Source organism: Ochlerotatus camptorhynchus, unplaced genomic scaffold (assembly GCF_037179485.1).
Source record: "Ochlerotatus camptorhynchus isolate MF236.1 unplaced genomic scaffold, CSIRO-AGI_Acam_v1.1 ptg000182l, whole genome shotgun sequence".
Taxonomy (NCBI): domain Eukaryota; kingdom Metazoa; phylum Arthropoda; class Insecta; order Diptera; family Culicidae; genus Ochlerotatus; species Ochlerotatus camptorhynchus.
Window position 1 is genome coordinate 2,444,038 of NW_027040672.1, and position 25,087 is coordinate 2,469,124.

General features: G+C 37.3%; 2 protein-coding genes across 8 annotated transcripts in view; one reads left to right on the top strand and one right to left on the bottom strand.

Moving 5' to 3' along the window:
* The window catches only part of LOC135702029 (major facilitator superfamily domain-containing protein 1-like), a 40,500-nt gene extending 39,106 nt beyond the window's left edge, over nucleotides 1-1,394 (top strand). The window contains exon 8 of the mRNA XM_065222997.1: nucleotides 1,385-1,394. The gene's annotated coding sequence lies outside the window, so the exon portion shown is untranslated. The remainder of the gene's footprint in view (nucleotides 1-1,384) is intronic.
* mtgo (miles to go) overlaps nucleotides 1-25,087 on the bottom strand; it is an 89,223-nt gene that overhangs the window by 8,334 nt on the left and 55,802 nt on the right. For 6 of the 7 annotated variants that reach the window (XM_065222978.1, XM_065222982.1, XM_065222983.1 and 3 more), the window contains exons 3-4: nucleotides 15,322-15,509; nucleotides 2,123-2,447 (exon numbers count right to left, since the gene is read on the bottom strand). In XM_065222978.1, coding sequence (XP_065079050.1) covers nucleotides 2,123-2,447; nucleotides 15,322-15,509 — 513 coding nt within the window. Of the gene's footprint in view, nucleotides 1-2,122; nucleotides 2,448-2,539; nucleotides 2,735-15,321; nucleotides 15,510-25,087 lie in introns of those variants that run through there. The other variant, XM_065222984.1, reaches the window with a different exon arrangement.

Genomic DNA, 25,087 nt, shown 5'->3' on the forward strand with positions numbered 1-25,087 from the left:
TTTTTGACAATTATTTCGACTGAAATTGTTAGAGCAGCTGGCAGCAAAAGATTGTAAACAAACCAATACTACATATGTGTGCGTTCCTTAGAGAAAAAGGCTATAGAAAGAAGGTCGCTGCTTAGGTTGCCGAGAATACGTAAATTCCCCTATAAATGACGGTGCACAAAAGTTAAAAAAAAGAGAGCTTACAAAACGATTTCAGGCTACAGTGGGTTGCTTATACAGCACGGGTTTGGGCTGACGTGGAGCGGATTCCCCTCAAAATTTAAGTTTTAGGCTTGGGACCATTCGCTCCACACAGTACAATTGCTTCAAAAAATCTTCTCCAGACCAACCTCCCAAAATCTCTCTGTGAATGTGGACAAGGTGGATTATTTTACCGAAATCTGTGAAATTTTACCGAAATCAAAACAGCTGAATGTTCGGTAAACAGTTCGGTGATGTTTCACAGTTTTCCTGTAATTTTTCAACGAATATCTGTGAATAATCACAAAAAATCTGTGAAAAATCACCGAACTGTTTACCGAACGTTCAGCTGTTGAGATTTCGGTAAAGTTTCACATTTCGGTAAAATAATCTTAATAGTGTGCAAGCATTGGAATACACGAAAGTGATAAAAAAAATGCTTTTTAAATCTCTTGGTGAACGAAAGTGAACACCAAGAAAACCACTTCAACTCCACTACTTTGCTAGCAAAGTATCATTAAAGAAGCGTTGCCAGATGTTTTGAAACAAGCAATGAATTTAAGTTATTAAAACGAGCGAATGTGAAGTTTGACTAGATAACTGGATGTATTGTTGAAAATTATGATAACACAGAAATGTATTGTAAACACACAGACCAGTGGCGTCACCCTAACCTCAATCTACCTGCTCAACAACTCTCAAACCGTTGGTTCCAATGGATACAAATCAGTGAAACTAGAAGACCCTATGCTTTTTGAAACTGATTTGAATGTAAACATGACCCTAAATAACGTTTTCAAAGTTGTTGAACGGGTAAAAAGTGAGGTTACGCGACGCCACTGACACAGACAGTCTGTGGCAAATCTATTGTGATAACACAACAATCATTTGACCAATGCAATACTTTTCTAATAGTGTTAGTTGTCAACAATAGATTGTATTGCACTGTACGGTTATCTCATTGTCATTTTATGATTAATTTTCTGGATGGACTGCACTACCCAGTACTCTTCGAGGACTACTTGTATTCCCGCCAGGGGTTGATAAATTCAACAAAAGATTATATAGGGGAAATGGCTCTAATGTTGGCCTATGGATCTAAGATTGGGCCCATCGCTAAAAATCTGCTATTCATAAATTTTATCTAGATGAACGTGTCATTGGGATGGTACTAATGGATATTATTGGTTGCTAGTCGATTGGGGCCCAAATAAGGCGTATTTAGGCCGACATTACATCGATTTCCCCTACATGATATTGTTTGAATCTTTCAAATTGAAAAATTTCCCAACTTCCCTGAGCTTTTAGAGAGTATCAATGCACGGTCTCAATATATAACGGTAGAAGATCATAAGGAACATTAAGTTGAGTCTAGAAGAAGAAGGAAAACTTCGTACACACTTAATTTAGATCACCGAAGTCGGTAGATTTTACCGGGATTTTGAACAACAGAACAAGTCGATGAAATTTTCAAATAATTTTATAAATACCTAAATGGGGTAAACTGAGCACAGTCTGTACAAGTCGGAATAAATTTACTAATTATTGGATTTTTCGCTTATGTTTAAACTTTTGCCCAAGAGTTATGTAGTTAAAAATTTACCGAACGATGGAGGCCTGAATCAGTGTGTATGTAGTTTGCTACTTAGGAATGTGTTAATTTGACATTGACAGACTTCTACGGTCAAATACGAATGAAAACGAATTCAGGGATTCGTGGTGGGTGGTCCGCTAACCATCATATCAGACTGGTATATAAGCTTTAAATAAAGAAAGTTTCTGTTTGTAACTCGAATTGTGCAAAATGACCTCCTCTCTTACAATGTCCTTGAACAATATTGGCAGAGACATTGTTCAATGAAAAACAAAAATTAATCAAAATTCCCGGTTTTAGTTTGTTGCCCACCGGGGAAAGGATTTTAGCTGTACTTACTCAGTTCCCTTTGTTTTTGATTTTCTAGCTTTCGCACCAGCTTGGAATGCTGTCGCATCGCCCGTTCATCCTTGTGGTACTGGTTGTTGTTGGAGTGTGGCGGCGATGGCGAGTGGGTCACGTTCGACTGGGGCGTGTGCAGTGTATGGGTGCCGCCACCAGCCCCGCCAGCACCTGCGTTAGCTGCGGCCGCTGCTGCTGCGGCCGCACCTACTCCAGCACTGGACATGAGGGGCGTTTGATAGAGATGCGGCGCACCGGATCCCGGCCCAGCCTGGTAACCAGCTGCCAGTGGGTTAAAGAACTGCGGTGCAGTGCCATTTATCTGAAAGAGCAGAATGAAGAAACAAACAACAATGTAAGGCGACTTATGTTTGCCAACGTATCATTAAATTTACATTGGGTATTATTTTGTACCTTAACCACTATCCTGCCCACAACATGACGACGCTCTGTAGGCTCAGCAGTTTGTTCCTCCATATAGACACAACGATAAACTATTCAATGTTATTCTAGTAATTAAATAGGATAAAAGCCTGAGTAGCAAAACTTTTTCTTTCGCTGCCTGAATGTGCTCAAGTTCGTTCAGATAGACAGAGGAAGCAGAAGAGAGTCATCCAACCAGCAGACAAATGAAAACTGACACGTCGACGTGGTCGCCAACGTTTGCACCTTTCCTGACGTTCAAACCAAAACATCCCTATCAACCAACGACCGGCACGGGCTCTTATCAACAAGTACTATACTATAACACACCACTAAATAGGGTAGGTATGTGTAGTAGGTACCACGTAGTCAATGTTTATTTGCAAAGCTGTTTGCTGATTTCCATTTCACTTTGCGCTCCCAGAGGTGGTGGGCGGAGGGTGGTTTCGTTGGTTGGTCTGCTGATTTGTACAACAACAGCAACAACAACAGAACATATCACTTTTGTCGGTCGGTCTCTTAGCTTTTTGTGCAAAAAAGAATACCATTCAAGAGGTGGATGTTTAATTAATTCCAACTGATAATTATGTTATTCATGTTCTAGAAATTTATATATTGAACTTGATGTGTGTAGGGGAACTAGGAGCAAGAAGGTCACCCTAACGATAGTGTGTTGATACATGCAATTTCGTGAATATTTATAAGAGTTTGGGCACCGAATTCTAATTTTATAAAATTGTCTCCATGTTTCGTAGTTGAAATTAAAATTAAACCCCATCAAAAAATGTTAATGATTTTTTTCAAAATGTCACGTCTTTTTTATTATTGGGTATCAAGCTGGAGGCTACGTGACAGCTTTGTTTTCAAGACTTGATCCATTTAAGTAAATGTTGCTTCTATCTTTGACAATTGGCAGCTTGAACACTGCATTCCGTGTGTATTGTTTCAAGATAGTTATAGAAAAAACGCTGTGACGTGTGCGCGTAGATACATCCGCGTAGTAATCCGATTGAATAAGTAAATCAGTTTCGACTGAAATATCTAAATTATGTAAGCTACGAAAACCGCGCGAATTCCGAACGCCGTGCGAAACAACCGAAGCGAGGAAAAAGGCTTATTATCATTTAAAGAGTGACATCAAAATAAATGTGACTGCCTATGTTGGCAAGTTGATTAATTTTGGTTTGCTCCCTAGATATTCTACTTATTTACTACTGATCGTTATAGCAAATTAGTTAATTTAACGGACGTATCAATCATTTCGCGACCGTACCGAACAAATTCTATACTACATAAGCTCAAAAGCTTTTGACAAGCTCTACTGGATTGCGTATCACTTCTGCGTAAGCTCCGTAGACGTAGGCGCGATGAATCCGAAAGCCACCAAAGGTTTATCATGCACCAAAACCGCTTAAGGAACAACCTCGAATCAGTAAAACCGTTTAGAGGTGAACATCTAATTATGTAAGATACGAAAATCGTGCAAATTGCGAACGCCACGCGAGACAACTGTAGAGAAAAAAACAGCTTATTATCACTTGAAGACTGTCACCAAAATAAATGTGATAACCTATGTTGGCAAGTTGAATAATGTTGGTTTCCTCCCTAGATATTCTACTTATTTTACTATTGATATTTGTTTCAAATTAGTTATTTTACCGCACGTATCAATCATTTCAAAATGTCGCGACCGTACCGAACAAATTCTAAACTATATAAGCTCAAAACAATTTTGGCAAGCTCTACCGAATTGCGAATCACTTCTACGTAAGCTCCGTAGACGTAGGCGCGTTGAATCAGACAGCCGCGAAAAGTTAAACATGCATCAATACCATAAAAGGAAAGATCGATTTTACAGTCACGTGGGGTTTAGTCATAGATTAACAATGATTGCTGTTTACAAATGTATGTACTTGATCAAAAATAAATAAGTTAATTCCAATGCATTAACAGCATATTCGTATCAGAGATTTCGCGTATTAAGAGATTAATATAGTTATCGAGTACAATAAACTCAGGGGAAAACAATACCTACAAAAGATCAAAAGTTATTAATTGCCACATACGTCTAATTTCACTTATTTTCTAAACTATTCCTTTCCTTGTTAATCTACTTAATGCTATTGGTCTGCTTGCGTTTTCTTATTAAAGTTCAAGACTAAATAGGAAGATTTATTCTACAACTTTAAAGGTTAGTTGCCTCCTTAAGCGGACCCCTTACATACTTATCCCGCCCATCGTACCCGTCCAGCTTTCGCAACTTTCTGGATACAGGGTTCGCCATAGAGTTGCGCCAGCTCGTGGTTCATCATTCGCCTCCATACACCGTTCTCACAAACCCCGCCAAAGATGGTCCTAAGCACTCGTCTCGTGTCCGTAGAGAACTACCGGTCTTATCAGCGTCTTGTACATGGTACATTTAGTACGGAGGTGAAGTTTACCCGAACTCAGGGTCTTGTGGAGTCCGTAGTAAGCACGACTTCTGGCAATAATACGCCGACGAATTTCTCTGATGCAGTTGTTATCCGACGTCACCAATGATCCGAGGTACACAAATTCCTCCACCACCTCGAACTCATCTCCGTCGATTGTCATCCGGCAACACTGCGTTGAGGCATTGCACGTACTCAGTTGCGACTTCGGGCAGCTCCAGTCGCTCCAGATTGTACCGTGGCGGGCGTCGGTACCGAATGTTGTTGGCAACGGAAAGTTTTTGGCGCACCTTGACCATTAGAAGGTAGTGTTCCGAATCGATATTTGCGCCGCGATAGGTCCTGAAGGCGCTAATATCCGAGAAGTGCCTTCCGTCGATCAAAACGTGGTCGATTTGCGATTCTGTCTGCTGCGGTGATCTTCAGGTGTACCGATATGGGAAGCTATGCTGGAAGTAGGTACTACGTATGGCCATGTTCTTAGAAGCGGCGAAATCGATGAGTCTAAGGCCGTTGGCGTTCATTAGCTGGTGAGCGCTGAACTTTCCTATAACCGGTCTGAATTCCTCCTCCTGGCCGACCTGAGCGTTAAGATCTCCGATGACGATTTTGACGTCATGGCTTGGGCAGCTGTCGTATTCCCGTTCCAGCTGCGCGTAAAAAGCGTCTTTATCGTCATCGTCACTTGCTAAGTGAGGGCTGTACACGTTGATTATGCTGACATTGAAGAAACGGCCTTTGATCCTCAACTTGCACATTCTGCTATCGATTGGTCACCACGCATATCACGCGCTTCTGCTCATGTGTATTGCCGCAGCTCTGGTAGATGGTATAACCATCCCTATACGTATGTACCGACGATCCCTCCAGCAAACCTCCTGCAGCGCTACGATGGCGAACTAGCGGACCCTCAATAAATCGGAAAGAATGCGGCTAGTTCCCAAGAAATTGAGAGACTTGCAGGTACATGTTCCGAGTTGCCAATCGTTAGTCCGTTTCCGTTGCTTGGGTCTATGTCGATTGTTCCGGTCCGTATTTACATTGTTTGCTTCCTACACCTTGTTTTTTTTTTTTACGGCTGGCTTGTAGGGCCTGCACCAACCCCCATTGTCTCGCCGGGGGACCATCGTGCTTAACACTGTTTAGAGTCCCACGCTGGCACCAGGACGTTGATCAGCCGCTCCTAACATGGAGAACAGACGCTGTTTTGAGCCGCAGCTCCATGGTGAACAGACGCTCGAAGACTGCACTCTCCGGAGAGAGGAGTCCCCCCTTTCCTGTCAGCATAGGACCAAGATACCACCGGGGTTGGCTATCCGATCTTCCCTATGGTTACTCGTACCCCAACCGGCACCGCGGGGAGGTAGGGATAGGAGTTACTGGACAAGAGGCTAAGGACCCCCCGCATCCTAATTATTTTGTTAATCTACTTATTTAAGTTCGTTTGATGATTATGATATCTCATTAGTCTAATTTAATAACTAATTTAAATCTCTAATTCACCAAATCAATCATAACCCATGCTTTATTGAGTACCTACACTTGTGCTTGTAATCTAAAATTAAACGTGTTTCAAGAACGTTTGACTTTGACCTATATTTATTATATCTTAGTTCGACCCAGGTGACTGGCTTTCTTCTGTGTTTCATATGGTCACAAAAGCCGAGAAGGCATCCACTCTATAAACACACAAACTGTTTATTGCATCATCTCTAATATAAAGCTTATCTCAGAACAAACGGTACGCTTTCAATTAAGAGAGCGTCTAAAAAGTAATTCAATGACAGTCGAGTTTCATTCAAGTAACAATTTGCCACCGTCACCACTTTGCCAGAAACGCATGGAAAGGTTAAACGTGACAATGCAGTTTCCTTGACAAAAGCGGGGATTTTTCGGCGGATTTTAATTCCAAATTCATGGTCTACAATTTTGTTGTTGGTTGCAGCTACCTCTGTTCATTATGTCCACCACCTAAAAAAAACTAGATATTGTTGAACTTTGCTGCTCATAGGGTGTAAAAATTTAGCACCGCGAGAATAATAACAAAATACGCAACACACAACCGGCGCGAAAAACAACGACAACAATGCTGTTTGAGCGAGGAGATGACTACGATCGAAAAAAAAAACAACGTGAAGGCGAATGAACGAAAATTTGATTTTGCACAGCTTGCTAAGCCCGAAAAACACCGGATGTTTTCGGGTTGCTCTACAATAGGCGTGCATTTACAGCGTGTACCAACTGACAATGTATTGAAATTTTCAAAACAAACAAAATCCAAGCATGGGGATTAGGTAGTGATCTGTCAAAATATACGGTTTGCAAATTAATAATTTGAACGTCCTTGGGTCACACAGTCGAGCTGCGAAATCGAGATTTTGCTGTAAATCGCAACAGAGCAAGCATTTGTGATATCGGATTGCTTTGTTGAATGCCGAAAAAAAAGGCCCACACAGTTCTACGTCGTTGATCGAGTGTCGGTCATTGTACCCTAATTGACATAAAACACTTTTTTGTTTGCTTTTATTTTGCGTTCCATAGTTCTTTGCGTGTGCCAATTTTACAATTTTATCTACTTTTATTTCATTTTTCGTGGCATCAGCAGTAAACGTAACCACCGTTTGTTCGTGTAATTCGTTACTCATCGCGTCGTTGCCTTTATCATTTCGATCACTCAATTCACTGCTCTCTGCGATGCTTATGGAATAGTTGTAATTGTACGCGTTCATAATGTTATTGTTATTTGGAATATATGGACGGAACGCACTACACAAACAAGAGCGCTGTAATGTTATGAATGATGCTATAGGTATAGCATCTGCGGATAGATCAATCGATGCATTACAGTGCACAACATTCACAAAACCGTTTGCTGAACAGTAAACTAAGAGTACTGATGTCACAAAACTAGATACTTACTTCAAAAACAAAGATGTTTCGTCTTTGATTAGTTTAACATATTTTAATCATTCTACCGAATATGCATAATTGTGTGGTTTAACAAGGCTCTTAAGCATTAATCATGTCCAAATGTTGGTCTACAAGAATATGATACAACCAAAATTGTTATTAGGGAAGTTCTCAAAGGATTTTGAAGGAACAACTTTCAATCAATCAGAAAATGGTTTTAGTTTTTAAGTGTAAAATTTGAGTATTCATGTTGCTTTGATTTTGAAATATTTTAAAATGAACTGTTCGATTCTTACTAAATTCACAAATATTTTAGAATTGAAACTAAATTATTCCCAATCTTAATACATTAAAAAAAAGAACTAGATCTAATTCCAGATCCTAGAGACGAGCCAAACAATAGTTGAAAGTCTCTCTAATAAAGAAAAAAATCCTGATCGATTGAAAGTTGTTTTATTATAATCCGTAGAAAACTGGACACATTTGTAGAAGTTTTATCATTAGCACCATATAGTATATTAAAACTATCTTGCACTCGTCTAAATATGTTTTAACTCATCCAGCACCACACTGAAAGTAATGTCGACATTTTTTTTTCGCAGCAATGCTAGATGAACATAGATATGTATAACATAGAAGATTTCGAAATATGAATGGAGAAATCAATCAATTTTAGCTTGCCAAAACGACTTAAAAATTGAATACTCGAACCCGAAAATATACGAAGATGTTAGAAAAATAGTGTAAAGTGTGATTTAGTATTGATGCTTGAAGAGTTAATCTAGAACAACGAGAATTATCATTTTCACAGTACAGTGCGCAAAAAAAAACCACTGAATGCAACCACTCTCTCCATCCATCTTTTGGAGCATTCATTTTATTCAGTCACTGCCTCCACTAGTTTAACTGGCACCGAACGAGCGTATGAACACACTCACTGGTCGTAGTAATCATAATCTGATCACATCCGGAAGTAAAACTTCCTGAACAACAACCAAACAACCGAATCGTGTCAAATTGATGCATGTAGTAATATATGTGTGACGAAAATAAGTAAAAAAAAAAAGATGGATTATAAACTCACATCACAGTCATAAGCGCAGGCGAAACTCGCCGGTAATGACTACGATGAACGTCGGTGCCATGAAACTGAAAATGATGAATGTGCAATAAAGAGTACCTATGTATGTATTTGCGTAAAAATTTCGCGCTTTTGTAAAAGGCAATTGCCGCTGCAATTTGGTCATATGATGGGAAAATATTGGTTTTGGTACTTTTCGACACTGTTTTGAATAATGGCCTATTTGTCCAAAGTAAACTAACAGTGTCAAAAAGTACTACTTTGCAACACCCCGTTCCGAAAAGTTCAACTTTTTGACACTCTTTTGAATGCAACTCGTTGCAAAATTCTATTTGTACAGCACTCTTTGCAATTTTCCTACTCGTGATGAAAAAATCTTCTTTTTGCAACTTGTTGCATAAATATCTGTTTTGCCACGTATTTTTTTAGATTTATCATATGACCGGATGACATTGAACTTGACTGAAAAAACTAGCAAAGTAATAAGTTCCATGCTGTACCATAATTTCACGCGGCGCTTAATCTAGCTCTTTTTCATTTTTCCCATATTCAGCTCAATGAAAGGATATCCACATTACACATTATATTGTATTTTTTTTATTAAACCACGCGGAAATTTTGGTACCCTACGGTATTTTTTTTTTACAAACTTTGACTTTAATATTGCCAGTGTATAAAACAACTAAATTAGTTTCTCGCAAATAGAAATTCGTTTTCAAAATTAATTCATCAGTTTACGTTGGCGCTACCCCTACGCTGTTGTTCTTTTAAAACGATGGCGATGATTCAACGGGAATGATGATCCGACGAGAATTACGGTCGTAAAATGATCACGACTGGGTTAGTTTTAACACTAGCCCATTTATTCACTTAGGCGCACACTTTAATCGATTTTTTTTATTAGTCACTTTAACACTTTTGGGTCATTCGTTACTTGTCCGGGGTGAGATTCGAACTCGTGACTTTGGTGTGAGAGGTATGGACGCCAGGGTCAGTCCCACATTAACCCTATAATATAAAATATATTTTGATATAATTTAATTTTTTAAGTAATATTTAACAGGGATCAATTCACATTCCCTTTTACACGGGTGGCAGGTTTTCCTACAAACACACCACCAAGAGCATTAAGTTTTACGCTCTGCACTCGATAGAAAACACCAAACGCAGCGAACAAAGCATTGGTCTCATAATGCCAATGTCCATGGTTCGATTCCAGTCTTGTTAATATAAAGCCAAGAAATACCAGTGGGTGGGACGGCAACAGCAACACGCTCTTCCGAAGGAGGTGGTGTATTTTTAATAATCCTGGTAGATGATCCCTTGAGCTCATAAGATTCATAAGATTGCGTAATGCTTTTTAGCCAAAAGAAATCGAAATGAATTTCATAGATTTACCTTATGAAAATAATGTTGACAAAACTATTGAATGGGACAGACTGGAATCGAACCATGGACATTGGAATTATGAGACCAATGCTTTGACAACTCGTCTATCAGTTCTTGTTTAATGGAAGATGCTAAAGGCGTATAAGAGCTAACTTGTGTAAGACGATAATCTTTCATAAGTCGCCCAAAGAAAATTCCCACGAGCAGCAAGCGTGTTTTCCGTCGAAAACACTCGGCTTTGGTGTTTAGTGGACCCTACACGTTTGCTTTTATTGACAATAATCGTATTGTCAATACATTATTATTATTATTATTATTATTATTATTATTATTTAGCTTTATTAAGGAGGCTTTCAGCCTTGGGCTGGTTCGCCTCCAATTGTCAATACATTCAATATTGACGTCAATACATCGGTATTGACAATATTTCTGTATTCACATCATCAATATTAATGTCAATAATTCCCCTTCGCGTCAATATATTGATACGCTTTTGCTGAAGCATCCATACACCGGTTCCATTCTGGCTGTTTCGGGACTTTACGCTACTGTCAGAAATTAATCTGCCCCCCTCCCCCCTTTTGCATTTGCAACACTTATCTTTAATCCCGTTATAAAATATATTTTTTGAACATATGTCGAGACCCAGCTCCACAAGAAAATTCTTCGTTCAACCAAACGGTAGTTGGAAATCGTACACTAAGTTTTATAAGTGTCACGCCGAGTTAATCTACATTAAAATAAAGTTACCGGAGAACTCGGAAATCCTAAAATAGACAGTAGCCACACAATAATGTACTGACCCCTAATCTCTTTGAAGCAATAAATAATAATGTTATGTAGTGGTAGTAAATAGTAAATTGATTTTTGTTTTATTTTGATAGCAAAAGCGATCAATTTACCATTTATTGATTTGCTTCTCTTGACAGACATATTACAGCATTCAAAGCTGAATCCGAGCAAGGTTTCGGATAGGGAACAGACACTCTACTTTAAAAGAAGCAGCTGCAATAGAATCCGTAAAACAACTTGTTGGATGGCAAGCACGCAATTTTAGGAACGATGAACCAAATGGACCGTTTAGAGGACAATAAAAGCTGAAATATCGTCCATTGCTACCAAAATCATCAACATATTCGATAAAGGGGAAATGGATGTAATTTCGGCCTAAATGCCCCTAATTTGGGCCCCTACATTCAGTTCGACTATATTTTCAATAGCGACCAAAAATATCCATTAGTACCGTCCCAATGACGCGTTCATCTAAATAAAATTGATAAATAGAAGATTTTTAGCGATGGGCCCAATCTTAGATCCATAGGCCATAATCAGAGCCATTTCCCCCATAGTAACAATTAGCACCTAGATTAAAAAAAAATCTAAATTAATTTGAATTTAAAACAAAAAAAAGTTTAAAAAACTAAAAATCGACATATTTAGGACAAGCAAAAATTCACCCTCCCAAAACTCGTCTCCTACCATCATTATCTGTAAACTAAAAGCACACGAGTTATTTTTGTTTTGTAAGAAAGGGAACACTTCGGATCTTACATTGTTTACCCCATGAAGAGGACTGATCTTAAATTTTCAATTCTTAAACAAGTTCAGCTGTTTTACCAAAAAGCAGCCACGAATGAGGCAAATGCAGAAATCTCAGTAAATTAATTGGTTGATTTCAGTATTATCCTTGTTTGTTTGCTGATGCACTCGGTAAATTTTGTTGACGAATTTAGGTAAACCCAAATTTATACCATTAGACCAAGCTTGGAAAATACATATTGAATGCTGAAATATTAGTAACATCAGTTTTAAGTGTGTACACTCGCACGTATTGAACATCCGATAGCACATGCTTTTTTCCGATTTGAACTTTATAAAAACCGCTTACACCTCAAACATCTTGCAAGCACTTCCATATCAACAGCAATCGCATAATGCTTTCAAAGGTGAGCCTTACGCTCTTATTGGGATACGCTGAGCTTATCAAGCTATTAATCACACAATAGGAAACTAGAACTATGTGCAAGTATTTAAAAAAAAATAATCATCTTTTCTTAACCCTTTACCATTCTTGCATTTACTCAAAGGCACTTTAACACGACAAAGGTTTGATTTTTGTTGGACGCAACTAGATTCATCATCCATCAAGAGCCGCACCAAGATTGGATAGATACTTGGAGGTTAAATTTTTCCTGACCCAATTAAGATTAGCATCTGCTCAGAGACACACTAACCCACTAGTTGACTAGGAGGTTATATTTTGTCACAATCAACAACGTCTAGCGTCTAGTCAAAGATTGAAATTGATTTTTACCAACCCTCTGCATCCAAGTTTTACTCAGGGATGCGTCAAAACCCAGTGGAAGCTGCATCTTTATTGATCACGCGTAATCTCACTTTTGACCTGTTCAACAACTTTTAAAACGTTGTTTAGGATCATATTTAAATTCAATCAGTTTCAAATGGCTCAGGGTCTTCTAGAATCACTGACTGTTTAATTTGGGAGCAATATTTTTTAATTTGTTTTTTTTTTTACGTTTTAAGAGTTGTTGAAGAGGTAGATTAAGTTTAGGGCGACGCCACTGATTGATCCTAAATTTTATTAGAGTAATTTCTGCTCAACTTAGCAACCACAAGTTCACAACTCTATTTGAAATTTGAAATTCATGACCATCCTCAAACTACGCTGAGTAATTAAGACAGGTATATGAAACTAGCGAGGATAATTTTACTGAATTTGAATTCCCTGATTTTCCAAGTAATCGCACTCACACTCTGATTGCCCAGGATGGCAACTTAAATTCCCAATTAAAATTCCATGAATTTTCTTCAAGAATTTTCTGATGGCTTTCAATAATGCACTCCCCGAAAACACATCTACTATACAGAGGAAGTTAAAGGCTGCCCATAAAATATTAGTCCAGGTAGTGTTACCGAATTCAAAACCATTGTAACAAAATTTTATTATTTAATTTTGCAAAAATCAGGATATTTTCAAGTTCACATTCGGCCAGCAAGTAACTCATTGAAATATCTACATTACACAACAATATGCGAAAAATGTGTAACTTTATTGATTCAAATACGTGTAACAATAGTGGCATATCTCGAGCTTGATTGTGATCCAAACAAATTTTAAACATCCACTTAAATTGACCTTTAAATTTATCATAATTGCTTACAAAAAATCAGGATTATGGCATGGTCTTGCTGCATCGAAACTGTTGCACTGGCCATCCATCGCACAAGTAACACAAATTCATAAAATTATGTTGTGTAAACTGCTTTACAACCAAAACCAGTCATATAAAGGTTATATAAACTGTTATATAACATGTGGGTTACTTGAGCGGTTGAGTAATATTGCATTGTACGATGTACACAGAAATTTCGAACAAATTTACATCCATGGATGTAATATTGTACCTGTCTTTTGCTATTACAGCAATATTTCATACATCAGCATCCATTACGATGATTGATATAACATCTTTTATGCTGTGTAAATGAAGCATGGCCAAAAACCGAGTTCCCGAGCCGTCCAACGGAGAGAATTGAAGTTCATTCGAGACTACTGAGACATAATGTGAAAAAAAAACACAAAAGCTTATGGAATATAGAAGTAATTTCAAAATTCCAATCTTGGAAAAAAGAATTCTGAAGAATTTTTAATGTGGTTCTGGGAATACGAAAAATCGAAATCTCGCTTTAAGAATAGTTTTGCAAATTCTGGGACTTGCAACTTTTTGTGAGATTTATTATTTAAAGAAAAATACAAGTTTGATGACTTTGATAACATTCAACCTTTCAAAGAATAGAGTCTATCAGCAAACCAAAATTAGAAACAGATTCAACAACTTCAACGATCTTAGATCCTCTGAAAATATTTTGATAATTCCAGGTTTTCCAGGTTTTTACCACCCTGTGCACTTAACGTTTTCAGCTAAACGCAACAGAAAATCCACCCTGCGTCGAAACCCGCTTTCAACGAAACGATAAAGCAACGGCTATTCCAATTAACACAGTGCAAAATTCATTTCTCGATATTTCATTAGCAAACTTTACTGGAATTGGCTAGTGTTTTGCTTAACTATAGTCATAAATCAGTATTTCTCGTCACAATTGTGTTGCAGTAAAAAATCCTACAACACCCTAGACCTAACTGAAAACTGTTTAACTGAACACCGAAAAATAAAATTCCCCAAAAAGCAGCGTAAGTAGGTACATGCAACCACTTGACCAGAAACGAAATAATATCTGCCAGTGTCATTATCGCCGGATGTTGGCCGTAATCGACATTTAGCCGCAGCTCATGAATACGACGAAACCCGCAGCTAATAAACGTTTGAATGAATCGCAAATAGCGAAGAAGAAAAAAAAACACGCGAAATAGAGAGTGAGCTAAAGAGGAGTAAAAATCTCATCTCAAACCGAACAATGAAGAAAGTCAAGAGACGCACAATAGCGGAAAAGATATGCGGAAGTATTTTTTTTTTTCGTTGCTTCTCCACGATCTTCATCTGCGGTGCTGTGTTTATGTTTTGTTATTCTTTTTCGCGAAACTATTCAAGACGTAAGTATAGGTGCCTATACCTGTTGAAGTTCGTTGATACTTTCATCTATAGCTGAAGTTTTCCAATTCATTCATTACGTTGTCTACTTCGGTGAAGGTTTGGTACTATGATAAAATTACACTCATTTCTTATCGATCGTAGAATCTTGAAATAAATCAAAATTAAGTGCACACCGGTATCTTCCCAGGTTTGATCATATCAACGTAGGGAACGCCATATAGGGTGTTTTAAATCTTTTATCAATTTGTATACGTATTACCGTCAGAGGAACCATCAAACAATGGGTTATGTATTGTATTGTTTAAGCTAAATCCATCAGTTACTCGAAATATTCCATACTACAAACAAATGGGTTGATTTTGAATGCCTACAAAATAGTACACTTACAAAATGTCCATGCAGGTGATGCTGGACGCCGCCTTGGCCCAACTGCTGATGCTGGGTGGATAGAATCACATGCCGCAGGGTACCGCTCTCATCGACGATCTGCTGCATAACGTGGCCCGGTGGAACCTGCACCGGCATTGCCATAGGAGGAGTACCGTTTTGTGACACCATCGGTACGGTGACGGGACCTGTGTGGAGAGAACAAATAAAATGTATTAATTATTATAAAATATTAAAAAAAGCATCAGTTTGTTAGCTTTTCCAGAAGCAATAATTATATAGGCAGTAAATAACTTTTGAGGCCTCAGATAGCCTAGGTAAGACAGAAAAGGCAAAGTAATACCAAGCCGGAGGTGGAGGGTTCAATTCCCGACGAGGAAATTTCCTGGGCATAGAGTATAATTGTTCTGGTCAAATAATATACAAAATCATAAATTGGTGTTGGCATATAAAGCTCAATTAATAACTATGGAAGTTCATCTACTTCACTTAGTTGATGGCCAGCAAAACACTCGCTACAGAAGCGTAAAAAGCCTAGAAGAAGAAGAAATAACTAATGACATTCAAGATCAACGGAACGGACTCATCAGGTTTTGTAAACAAAACTTCTTGCGACCTTTTCTCTAGAATCGGAGCTCACATATACAAACCCATTTCACCAGCAAGTAGGAGAAAGCAAAAGCTGATGTAAATGATGACGACCTTTTCAATTGTTGATCTTGAATTCTTAGAAACCCCAGTATCTGTTAGTTATGGTTAGTTCAAACTAAGTCTTGTTTACAAGTTGAAATTAACTCAACTGAGACAGTGTTTGAAAAACAATTCCACTAATGCTTAACAATGATATTCCTTTCCTCCCTGTTGCATTTTAGACACTAACAGATGAAATGCAATGACGATGCACCCCTCTCTATCTTTCTTTACAGTAAGTGGAAGAGGACAGTCGACTCGTTACAACATTTACGCTCAATCACCCATGGCATCCATTCATTGCGTCGCGGCTTACTTCGATCCATTTTGACGGAGCTCCATCATGGCAAGCCACCAAACTATGAACTGAACTGAACTGAACTTGTGTCGTGGCGGCGCGTGAAAGGAAAGCTTAATATGATCTCGTTTGTATTATACAAGCCGTTTCTTCCGATTACCTCTCAACGTCGTGTCGGTCAAGACCCGTGCAAAGTACGTACCACAGTAGTGGCCGGTTTAGTGTAAATAACTGCGTCGTATTTATATATTAGACGTGATACGTGCAATTCGCCGTAATGGAATAAAATGGAATCAATGATCGTGTATTTTGTTGTCAGTACTCTGCTGCTACTGAAGCAGTTGGTGCAAGTGTGTATGAGCAGAAGAAACCCGTAAAAAAAACTTTCTTCAACGCCTTCAACAAAATCGGCAACGTTTCGAACGCATTTAAACACTTATGAAATCGTATTAAATGGTAAAGGGAAAACGATAGAATAATTAACTAGCGGTGAATTGTTTTGTTTAACGGCGAGTGGCGTGAACACACCATGGAGAAAACCACATTTGAACTGTGCGAGTTAATTAGCTTTCAATTACATACATTTATGTAATAGTTTTTGACATTTATAAAGTATAGGATGCCATGAGTGTGTACTGTAACATTTCAGAGCAAAGATCATTAATTGCTTTTCTATGTTATTTGCCTAAAGACCTAAGGCTGATGACATGCTGGGAAAGCGTTGCGTCGAGCGAAGTGTGAAATTGAATGAAAGAAAAGTATCAATAATAAAAATTCATTTGTATTTCACGCTTCGAGAGACTCAACGCATTTGATCGGGATATAAATCCATTGCAACCAGTAATGCGATCTATTGTTGTAAATCCCGTGTAATTAGTATATTGAATGTCGTATTACTCCACAGTTATTGAGAAACGATAAAGTATTCGGGCTGGTAGCGGTCAAAGATAGTGATTATAGTGACCAAATAGTGACTTATAGCTGTAAAAAATTAACTTAAAAGTGACCTAAGAGAAGAAAAGTAGTCACACCAAGTAAATGTTTGAAGTTTTAGAATTATTAAATTTGTTTCTCATAAACACTTCTGTACGATAGAGCCTTTAAAGCGCAAAATTCAATATGAAAAGTATATGATTGAACCCATAGTAATAGCCAGGGTGTCTACTACCTGAAAAAAAACTGGAAAACCGGGAATCCGGGAATTTTATTTTCCCAAAAAAAAACCTGGAAATCCAATACAATCTCATCATTACTCAAGGAAGAATAATTTTCCTACTAAGTATATTTAAAAAAAATACATTTAAAAACTTAACATTTAATTTTCCTCGATATTTTCATTCACACGTTGAACTAAACTAATCCAGACTTGATTAATCTTCAGCAACAAATGAATTTAAAAAAAATCAGAAATGGATTTATTTTTGGTTCTGGAATATGCATATTTCCTATAAATTTTAAATTTGAACAAGTTTTTGATATTCTGGACTTTATAATACTTCAGAAAATTTTCAAGATTCAGGAATCAAATTCTCTGCACAGTTTTAAGGCTCTTGTAATTTTATTATAATTTATAAGGACTTCATTCCAAGGAAGTTCTAGAAAAAAAAAAATCATTCAGAAAAATATTAAGTGCAATCTGCGATCAAGGTAGGTCTGATGAATTTTAGATGTTATATGAAACCTGAGATAGTTTTGAGTTTAGTTTTCTCTATTGAGGAGATTTTAGAGATAGTTTTGAGTAGGATTTAAAGAAAACCCTGAATTGATTTGAAAGTAAATTTTAATGAAAACTCTTAGGGGTAGAACTCCTGTGAACTTCAGAGGATAATTCCAAGGGCATTTTGAGGATAATTTCATGAAGTTAATGGGAGAAAACGAATCTGGAGCATAAGTCTTTGGAAATACTTAAGGGGAGATGCTAAAAGGAGGATTACAAATAAATCTGAGAATAGCTCGACGAGGACTTCAAAGGAATTCTGAAAATAATTCCACGAGAGTTTTCCAAACAAATTGTAATGAGAAATCTAAGGAATTTGTGATCAAATTAACTCTTAGGAGACTTTCAATGTGAGTAGAATTTTAAAGGAGAGGAAAGAGAATTTGAAAGGAGTGAGATTCGAAAGGAAATCAATAAATTCAATGAAAATTCTGAGAATCTTTCCAGAGGGTTTCTTACTGAGCAGAATTTCAAGGTAATTCCGAGGAAAATTTAAAGAAAATTGAATTCAGAGGATAGTTCCAACGAAATTTTGAGGAATTTTTCAATGGAATTAGGAGATGTATTCTTAATATATTCTGGTGATATTTTTTTTAAGAATTCAGAGAAGCATTCTGGTGAATTTATAGAATAATTTCATGATTTTTCGGGAAAATACAAAGCGAATGCTGAGGAAAACTTCTAGTGAATTTGTATGAGAGAGCTGTGTTGAATATGGAATGGACTATTATGAGGAGTTCAGAACTACTTGAAAGGTAACAAGTTAATGAAGCTAGTTCTTTGTAGTTTGAAAAACTAGCCTGATAATCACTATACTTCTTATGAAATCTGAAGTTCTCGAAACTTATTTAAAATTTATGTAATTTTTTAACGTTAACGGAACTGCTTTGAGCTTTTCTGTTCTTTACTAAAGTTCTCGAGACTTCTCTTAAGATTTTGCAGTTCTCATGAAACTTGGGGGATCATAACCTAATTAGTAAAGGTACAGTTATACCAAGCCGGAGGCGGCTGGTTCGATTCCCAATCCGGTCGAGGGAATCTTTCGGGTTGGAAATGTTCTCAACTTCCCTGGTTTAGAGTATCATTGTGCTTACCACACAATATGCAAATTCATGCATTGGTATTGGTATCGAAAGTTCTCAATTGATAACTGTGGAAGTGCATTTAGAACACTAAGTTGAGAGCACGGAATAAGCTATGCGATAAGCATAAGCTTTAAATACAAAGAAGAAGAAGAAGAAGAAGAAGAAGAAGAAGAAGAAGAAGAAGAATTAAACTTTTTTTTTACTGACATCAATTTAATTGAGCTGTCATAAAAATGTTTAAGCTTCTGTGAACTTCTGAACTTATGTAAAGATCTCAATAGTGTTCATAACATCTCTAAAGTTCTCTGAAAATCAAGGAACTTCTAAAACTACTCGCTGACTTTCTGAAACTAATAAAACTGAACTCCACCTGAAAATCCCCTTAATTTTGGAGCTTACTAACTTCTATGAAATACTCCCGCATTTTTCTAATATTCATGAAAATTCCTGAAGTTCTCGGATTTTTCTTTAAGTTCCATAGACTTATATGAAGTTATCCAACTTTGTTTGAAGATCTCTTCTGTGAAATTAACGCAGTTTTTCTGAAATGTCTGGAACTTCTTTAAACTCCCGCAACTTTCTTGGAGAAACGAAATAATCAATATAGTTCTATGATTTTCACTAAAGTTCTCCTGGTGATGAACAGGCACAGAAATGGCTTAACATCACCCTGATAAAGCAAAAAAGAACTGAAGTTCTTAAGATTTTCTGAAGTTCATAAAACTCTCCTTAAAATTCTTCTTCAATAGTCTAGACTTTACTAACTCCTAAAAGACTTCTGAATTTCTTTAAACATCTCTAGACTACACTGAATTTCTTTCATTTTCATTTTGCAGCGTTTGGTGGGGCAATGGGAGCGCAAGTCAATCCAAAGCCGAGGATAAAGGACGGGTAATGGCTGAATAGTCTATGCGGACCACTTGAACGCTATGGGAAGAGGAAGGGATTGAAGAGGCCGGTTATTGGGGGGTTTTGAGGAAATGACACATAGTGATGCTAAATGTAAAGAAACCGAAAATCCATCTCCCACTGATTCATCCTTTCATCCTTTGATTATTTTAAGAGGGTATTCCCGATCTTTTTTTTCAAAAAATCAAAATTTTTTTTTTCACGTTTTTTTGTACTTTAGACTATATACTTTCATCCCCCCAAGCCGTTTTCCGATCAGCGAATTCGGTGTCCAGGCATAGCTGACTAATGGTAAGAACCCCCAAATGGTTTTAACTAAAGTCAAAACTTTAAACGCGTTTTTCTCGAAACCACATTTTTTTTATCGGGCGAAGATTTTTCTCAGAAACTATAGACTTGAATCTTTGCGCATTTTGTTCCTTATTAAATTCTTTGGAGCTTCTCCCACTTTCAGCCAAAAATATTAACATTTAACATTGTTTGAAGCACCTTAAAGCTGCAAAAAAGCGGGCTAAAAATCGCCTGTTTTTTCATCTGGCCGCCATTTTGTTAATTTGCAAGATTTTTTGCTGCCAACGGGAGAAGCTCCAGAGAATCTTATGCAGATTATTAATTTCATCACGAAATCTGTTTCAGATGAAGCCGTTCCGAGAAAAGTCTTCGCCCGTCCAGGCGTTTGCGGCGAACAGGGGTCTGTTTGCCGCCATTTTGTGACGTCAATAATGTATTTTTTTTATGTCGAAAATTTTTTATTTGTAAACTTTAATGTTCAATAAACAAGAATCCCAAAGAGTTAGGCGCATAACTATTCATTTTCCTTGAAAAAAATTAATTGAAAAACAGGCCGAAAAAAGGCAAAAGATTGGGAATACCCCCTTAAAGCAATAATCAAAATAAACAGACAATACATGAAAAGGCTAGTTGCCAGTTGCTTTAAAGGCTAGTTGCCTCCCTAAGCGGACCCTCCGCATCCTAACTCTTCTGTTAATCCACTTAATGCTACTAGGCTGTCTAAATTTTCTTATTTAAGTTTGTTTGATGATTATGATATCTCTAGTCTAATTTAATAAATAATTGAAATCTCTAATCTACCTAACATGCTTTATTAAGTACCTGCACTTGTGAATGTAATCTAAAATTTAACGTGTTTCAAGTTGTTTTTGACTTTGACCTATATTTAATATATATTAGTTCGTCCCAGGTGACACCTTCAAGTGACTAAAATGCTTCACTTTGAAGTTAGTTTCCTAGCTGATTTTTAAATTACATAGGGTACATGCTTCAACTACGCTCACACGTTTCCACTATGTCGCACCACAAAAATACGTATGTCACAATAGAAGCACGCCACAGTGGAAATCCCGAGCCATAGTTCAAACACTTATCCCAAATCAAAATGAAGCACATATAAGATTAGTTGCAATACCATGTACAAAAATGGTGTTTAATATTGTTCCCTGAGTAATACCTCAATGAAAACAACAACGAAAGCTTGTCACGCAAGTAGAAGGAGTACTGTTGGGCACTTTCTGAAATATTTCAATAGTATAATTCCCTTGCAAACCCAAATAAATCTATCTGCTTAAAAATAAATAAAATAAAAGTGATTTGCGGCAAAACCCGCCAGTATCGACCCCAACGTCAGTACCGTCTAGTATTGTAAGCGTACTACAACGCGGCTTTCAAATAAAGGAGTAACAAGTGTGATACTATCACTTCAGGCTAGAACTTTGGTTCTCTTATGCAACGGTTCATCAGAGAGGAGAAGCTCAGTAATCCTCATCGCATGCTCATGACGCTATTTTGTCACGGCATGAGCCAACGATGCCGGACCTAAACCAATAGTCTCCAACGTTCCACTATGAAGCATAAGATTAGGCCCGCCCACCAACGTCCAGGTTAAAAAACTAGCCAAGGGGAGGGATCTCTAGACTACACTGAATTTCTCAGTATTTTTTAAGAACTCGCAATTTTACTGAAATTAATTGAATTGCCTTAAGTTTGGAAACAATTTTCCTTGTGTTTTTAAACTTTATTAACGCTTACGGAACTTTGTCTTAAATCACTAATTTTCCCTGAACTTATCTGGACATCCCTGAAATTCTTAAATTTGTTTAATGCTTTTGAAAATTTTCTGATATGCATTCATAATTCCCTGACGGTTCTGAAGTTTTCGGATCAATCATAGAATTCTTGGATAATTCCACGGAACTCCTTGTAAGTCACTGCAAATTTCCTTAAGTTAATGGGATTGTTCCGAAGTTATCTGATCTACTCTACTGAGTACTCGGAACTTCGCCGACATGAAACTATCTAAAAATATCTAAATTTCTTAGAAATTTTCTGATTTTTTTTAAGATATCGGTGCTTGCTAACAGTTCTCACATTTGTTTAATTAATTGAACTTCTTGTTCTCTAATCAACAAAGCTAATTTTTGAATTTTTTTTTGTTTATAAGTTCTTGAATTTTCCGTGATATAACACTCTTAAAATACGCTCACATTTTCCGGATGTTTATATAATTTTTATTGCGTTCCAGAAATTCTCTCGGAGCTTTGCCAAAGTTTCCGGAAATTCCCTGAGTTCATCGAAATTTCTTTAAGTTTTCTGAAATTTTCATGAAATTATTTGTACTGCCCCTTGATTCTCTGCTCTGTCTTGATGTTCTCGGAGCTTCCATGAAGCTTTCAATTCTATTGAAGATCTCGGTTCTACTCTGAAATAAATTAAATTCTCGAAAACACCTTTAAACTTCCCTAAAATTCTCTGGATTTCTGTGAAGTTCCTGAAATATTTCTGAAACTTTCATAAATTCCCTGAAGGTATCTGTACTTCCCTGAAATTCTCAGAACATGTTATGGGTTTTGATTAAATGGATTTGATTTAAAGCTTTTTCTTTTAAACTGATTGTCATGTCTTGCTTTAATTGATGTTGTTGTTTTTTTTGTAAATTAATTTATTTGTACAGACTTAATCGAATAAACATTTGCTATTGTTGTTGTTTTACATTGCTTGCATGCAATGCAATGCATACATTGTTTTACATTGTTGTTGCATTTAACAAATAGCTTCCTTATTATAAACCTGGAAATTATCCGTTAATGTTCTGGAAAAACCTGGAAAACTCAGAAAATTTTATTTAGTCAAATGAGTAGACATCCTGAGAGCTCTATAGAAGCACAGCACCATCGAATTGTTTGAAAATTAGAACAAAACGAAGGCATCGATTGGACTATCAGATCCCACGCACTGGAAGAAGAATGATCAATCTTGAAATCAATTCACGTTGAAAATAGATACTGATTATAAGAAAAAGTTGGCTTTAAATAAGTGATCAAGTCACTAAAAAGTGACTCGCTACCAACCCTGATTTTTTGTATTATAGTAACTTTTAGGTCATTCGTGACTTGAACCAAGACATTTAGCGTAAGAGGTATGGATGTTAACCACTTCGCCGGGCCCGTCTCCCGGGGAGAAGGGGGTATAATCTCTAAAAAAAAATGGCCTACGTAGTTACAGCCTTCAGCCAAAATAACAGATTGCCTAGTTTATTATTTTATAAAATATAATTGATTGTGTGCTTTCAATTGTTTTCATCGAAAGACAAAACAATTGATTCACCCGACTGACTGAACGGTCTGCAATGAAATCGGAAACCAATTTTATAGCAATCAACCTGTTTTCCATCTGGCTCAAATGTCCAATGGAGGTTGTACCATTTAGTCCCTACCGTGTTTAATGTGTTGTTTAGGTATATCTAAACGACTGTCGCTGAGTACAAGTGTACGTCTTGCAACTCTTGTCTAGACATTTTTAATTCACATGGAAAACCCACGAAACCATTGGAAATATAATACGATTATCTCAGCTTGTGTCTACTGCTTAGTCATCTTCCAGTAATTTACCAAGGCAATCCACCACCGGCAAAATGCTCGCTTTACTATCGTCACCTGGAAGATGCAGCGGTTTCCATCGTTGCAGCCAAGCCAACTCAAGCTACGCAAAAGTGGATGGATTTCATAGACCCGTGCACTTTCCCAACAACCGAAAAGTGTTTGATTTCAGAGCGACTTGCATCATTCGTAAGGTTTGTTTTGTAAATTAAAATAAAACCAACAGCCGAGGAACAAAATTCCACCTCTTTAGTAACAGTGTGTATCATGTGTATGGTGATGACTATAGGACGTTTCTCAATACGACACTGTGAGCGAAAGCTATTTCTCAGAACTTGTGAATCTGGGCAGTTCTGCGTTTCCACTTTCAATGTGCTGCCCTCGAAGATGGAACTCCCACTGTGAGCTTATTAAAATTTATGTCGATATTTGAGCATTCCTAATGTTCAAATAATTAAGAGCGATCATTTTTCGAACGAAGGGGACACCATCGCGTCTCTGTATGTTTCCATATGGCAAAATGATCTTTGATATTTGGATTGCGTCGGGCAAAAAAAAAAAAAGCGTGATACACAATGGTATTTGCTGGAACGGGTTTCTTTCATTTTAAATTCCCAAGAAACGACCTTTAGCAATCACCATCACCGTCGTCGCGTGAAATCATTATTGGAGAGGCACCGAATCGTGTGCAGAGGTCTCGATGCGGATTTCAAGTCGTTGAACAACACTAATAGCACAAACAAAAAGGAGCACAGACTGGACTATCCGGTTTCTTGTCCGTAGTATGTTCTTTTGACGTCAAACTAGCTTCCAGATATTCCTGATCCTTATCCTCTGCGTGTCACGCTCGAAGTGTGGGATCCATCGTGCTGAAATAATCATCACGTTGAAAGTGAACTTGAGTTGTAAGTGCAAATCCTAGCTAATATTCGCCTTCATTGTATGGAAAATCAAATCGATTCTGGGTAGTTAGGTAAGCATTGCATGAAATCATGATACTTAGTACTTGCCTGCAGGTTTGGTTAAATCGCAGTACAATGTAAATATAGATTTGTGAATCATTACTTTCGCATGGAATATTGATAAATATTGTCTTCACCGGCCGTGTGGCTTCTGTAAACACGGAAATAACATCTTTGCAGCCTACGAAAGCCGACCATTGAGTCACCGTAGT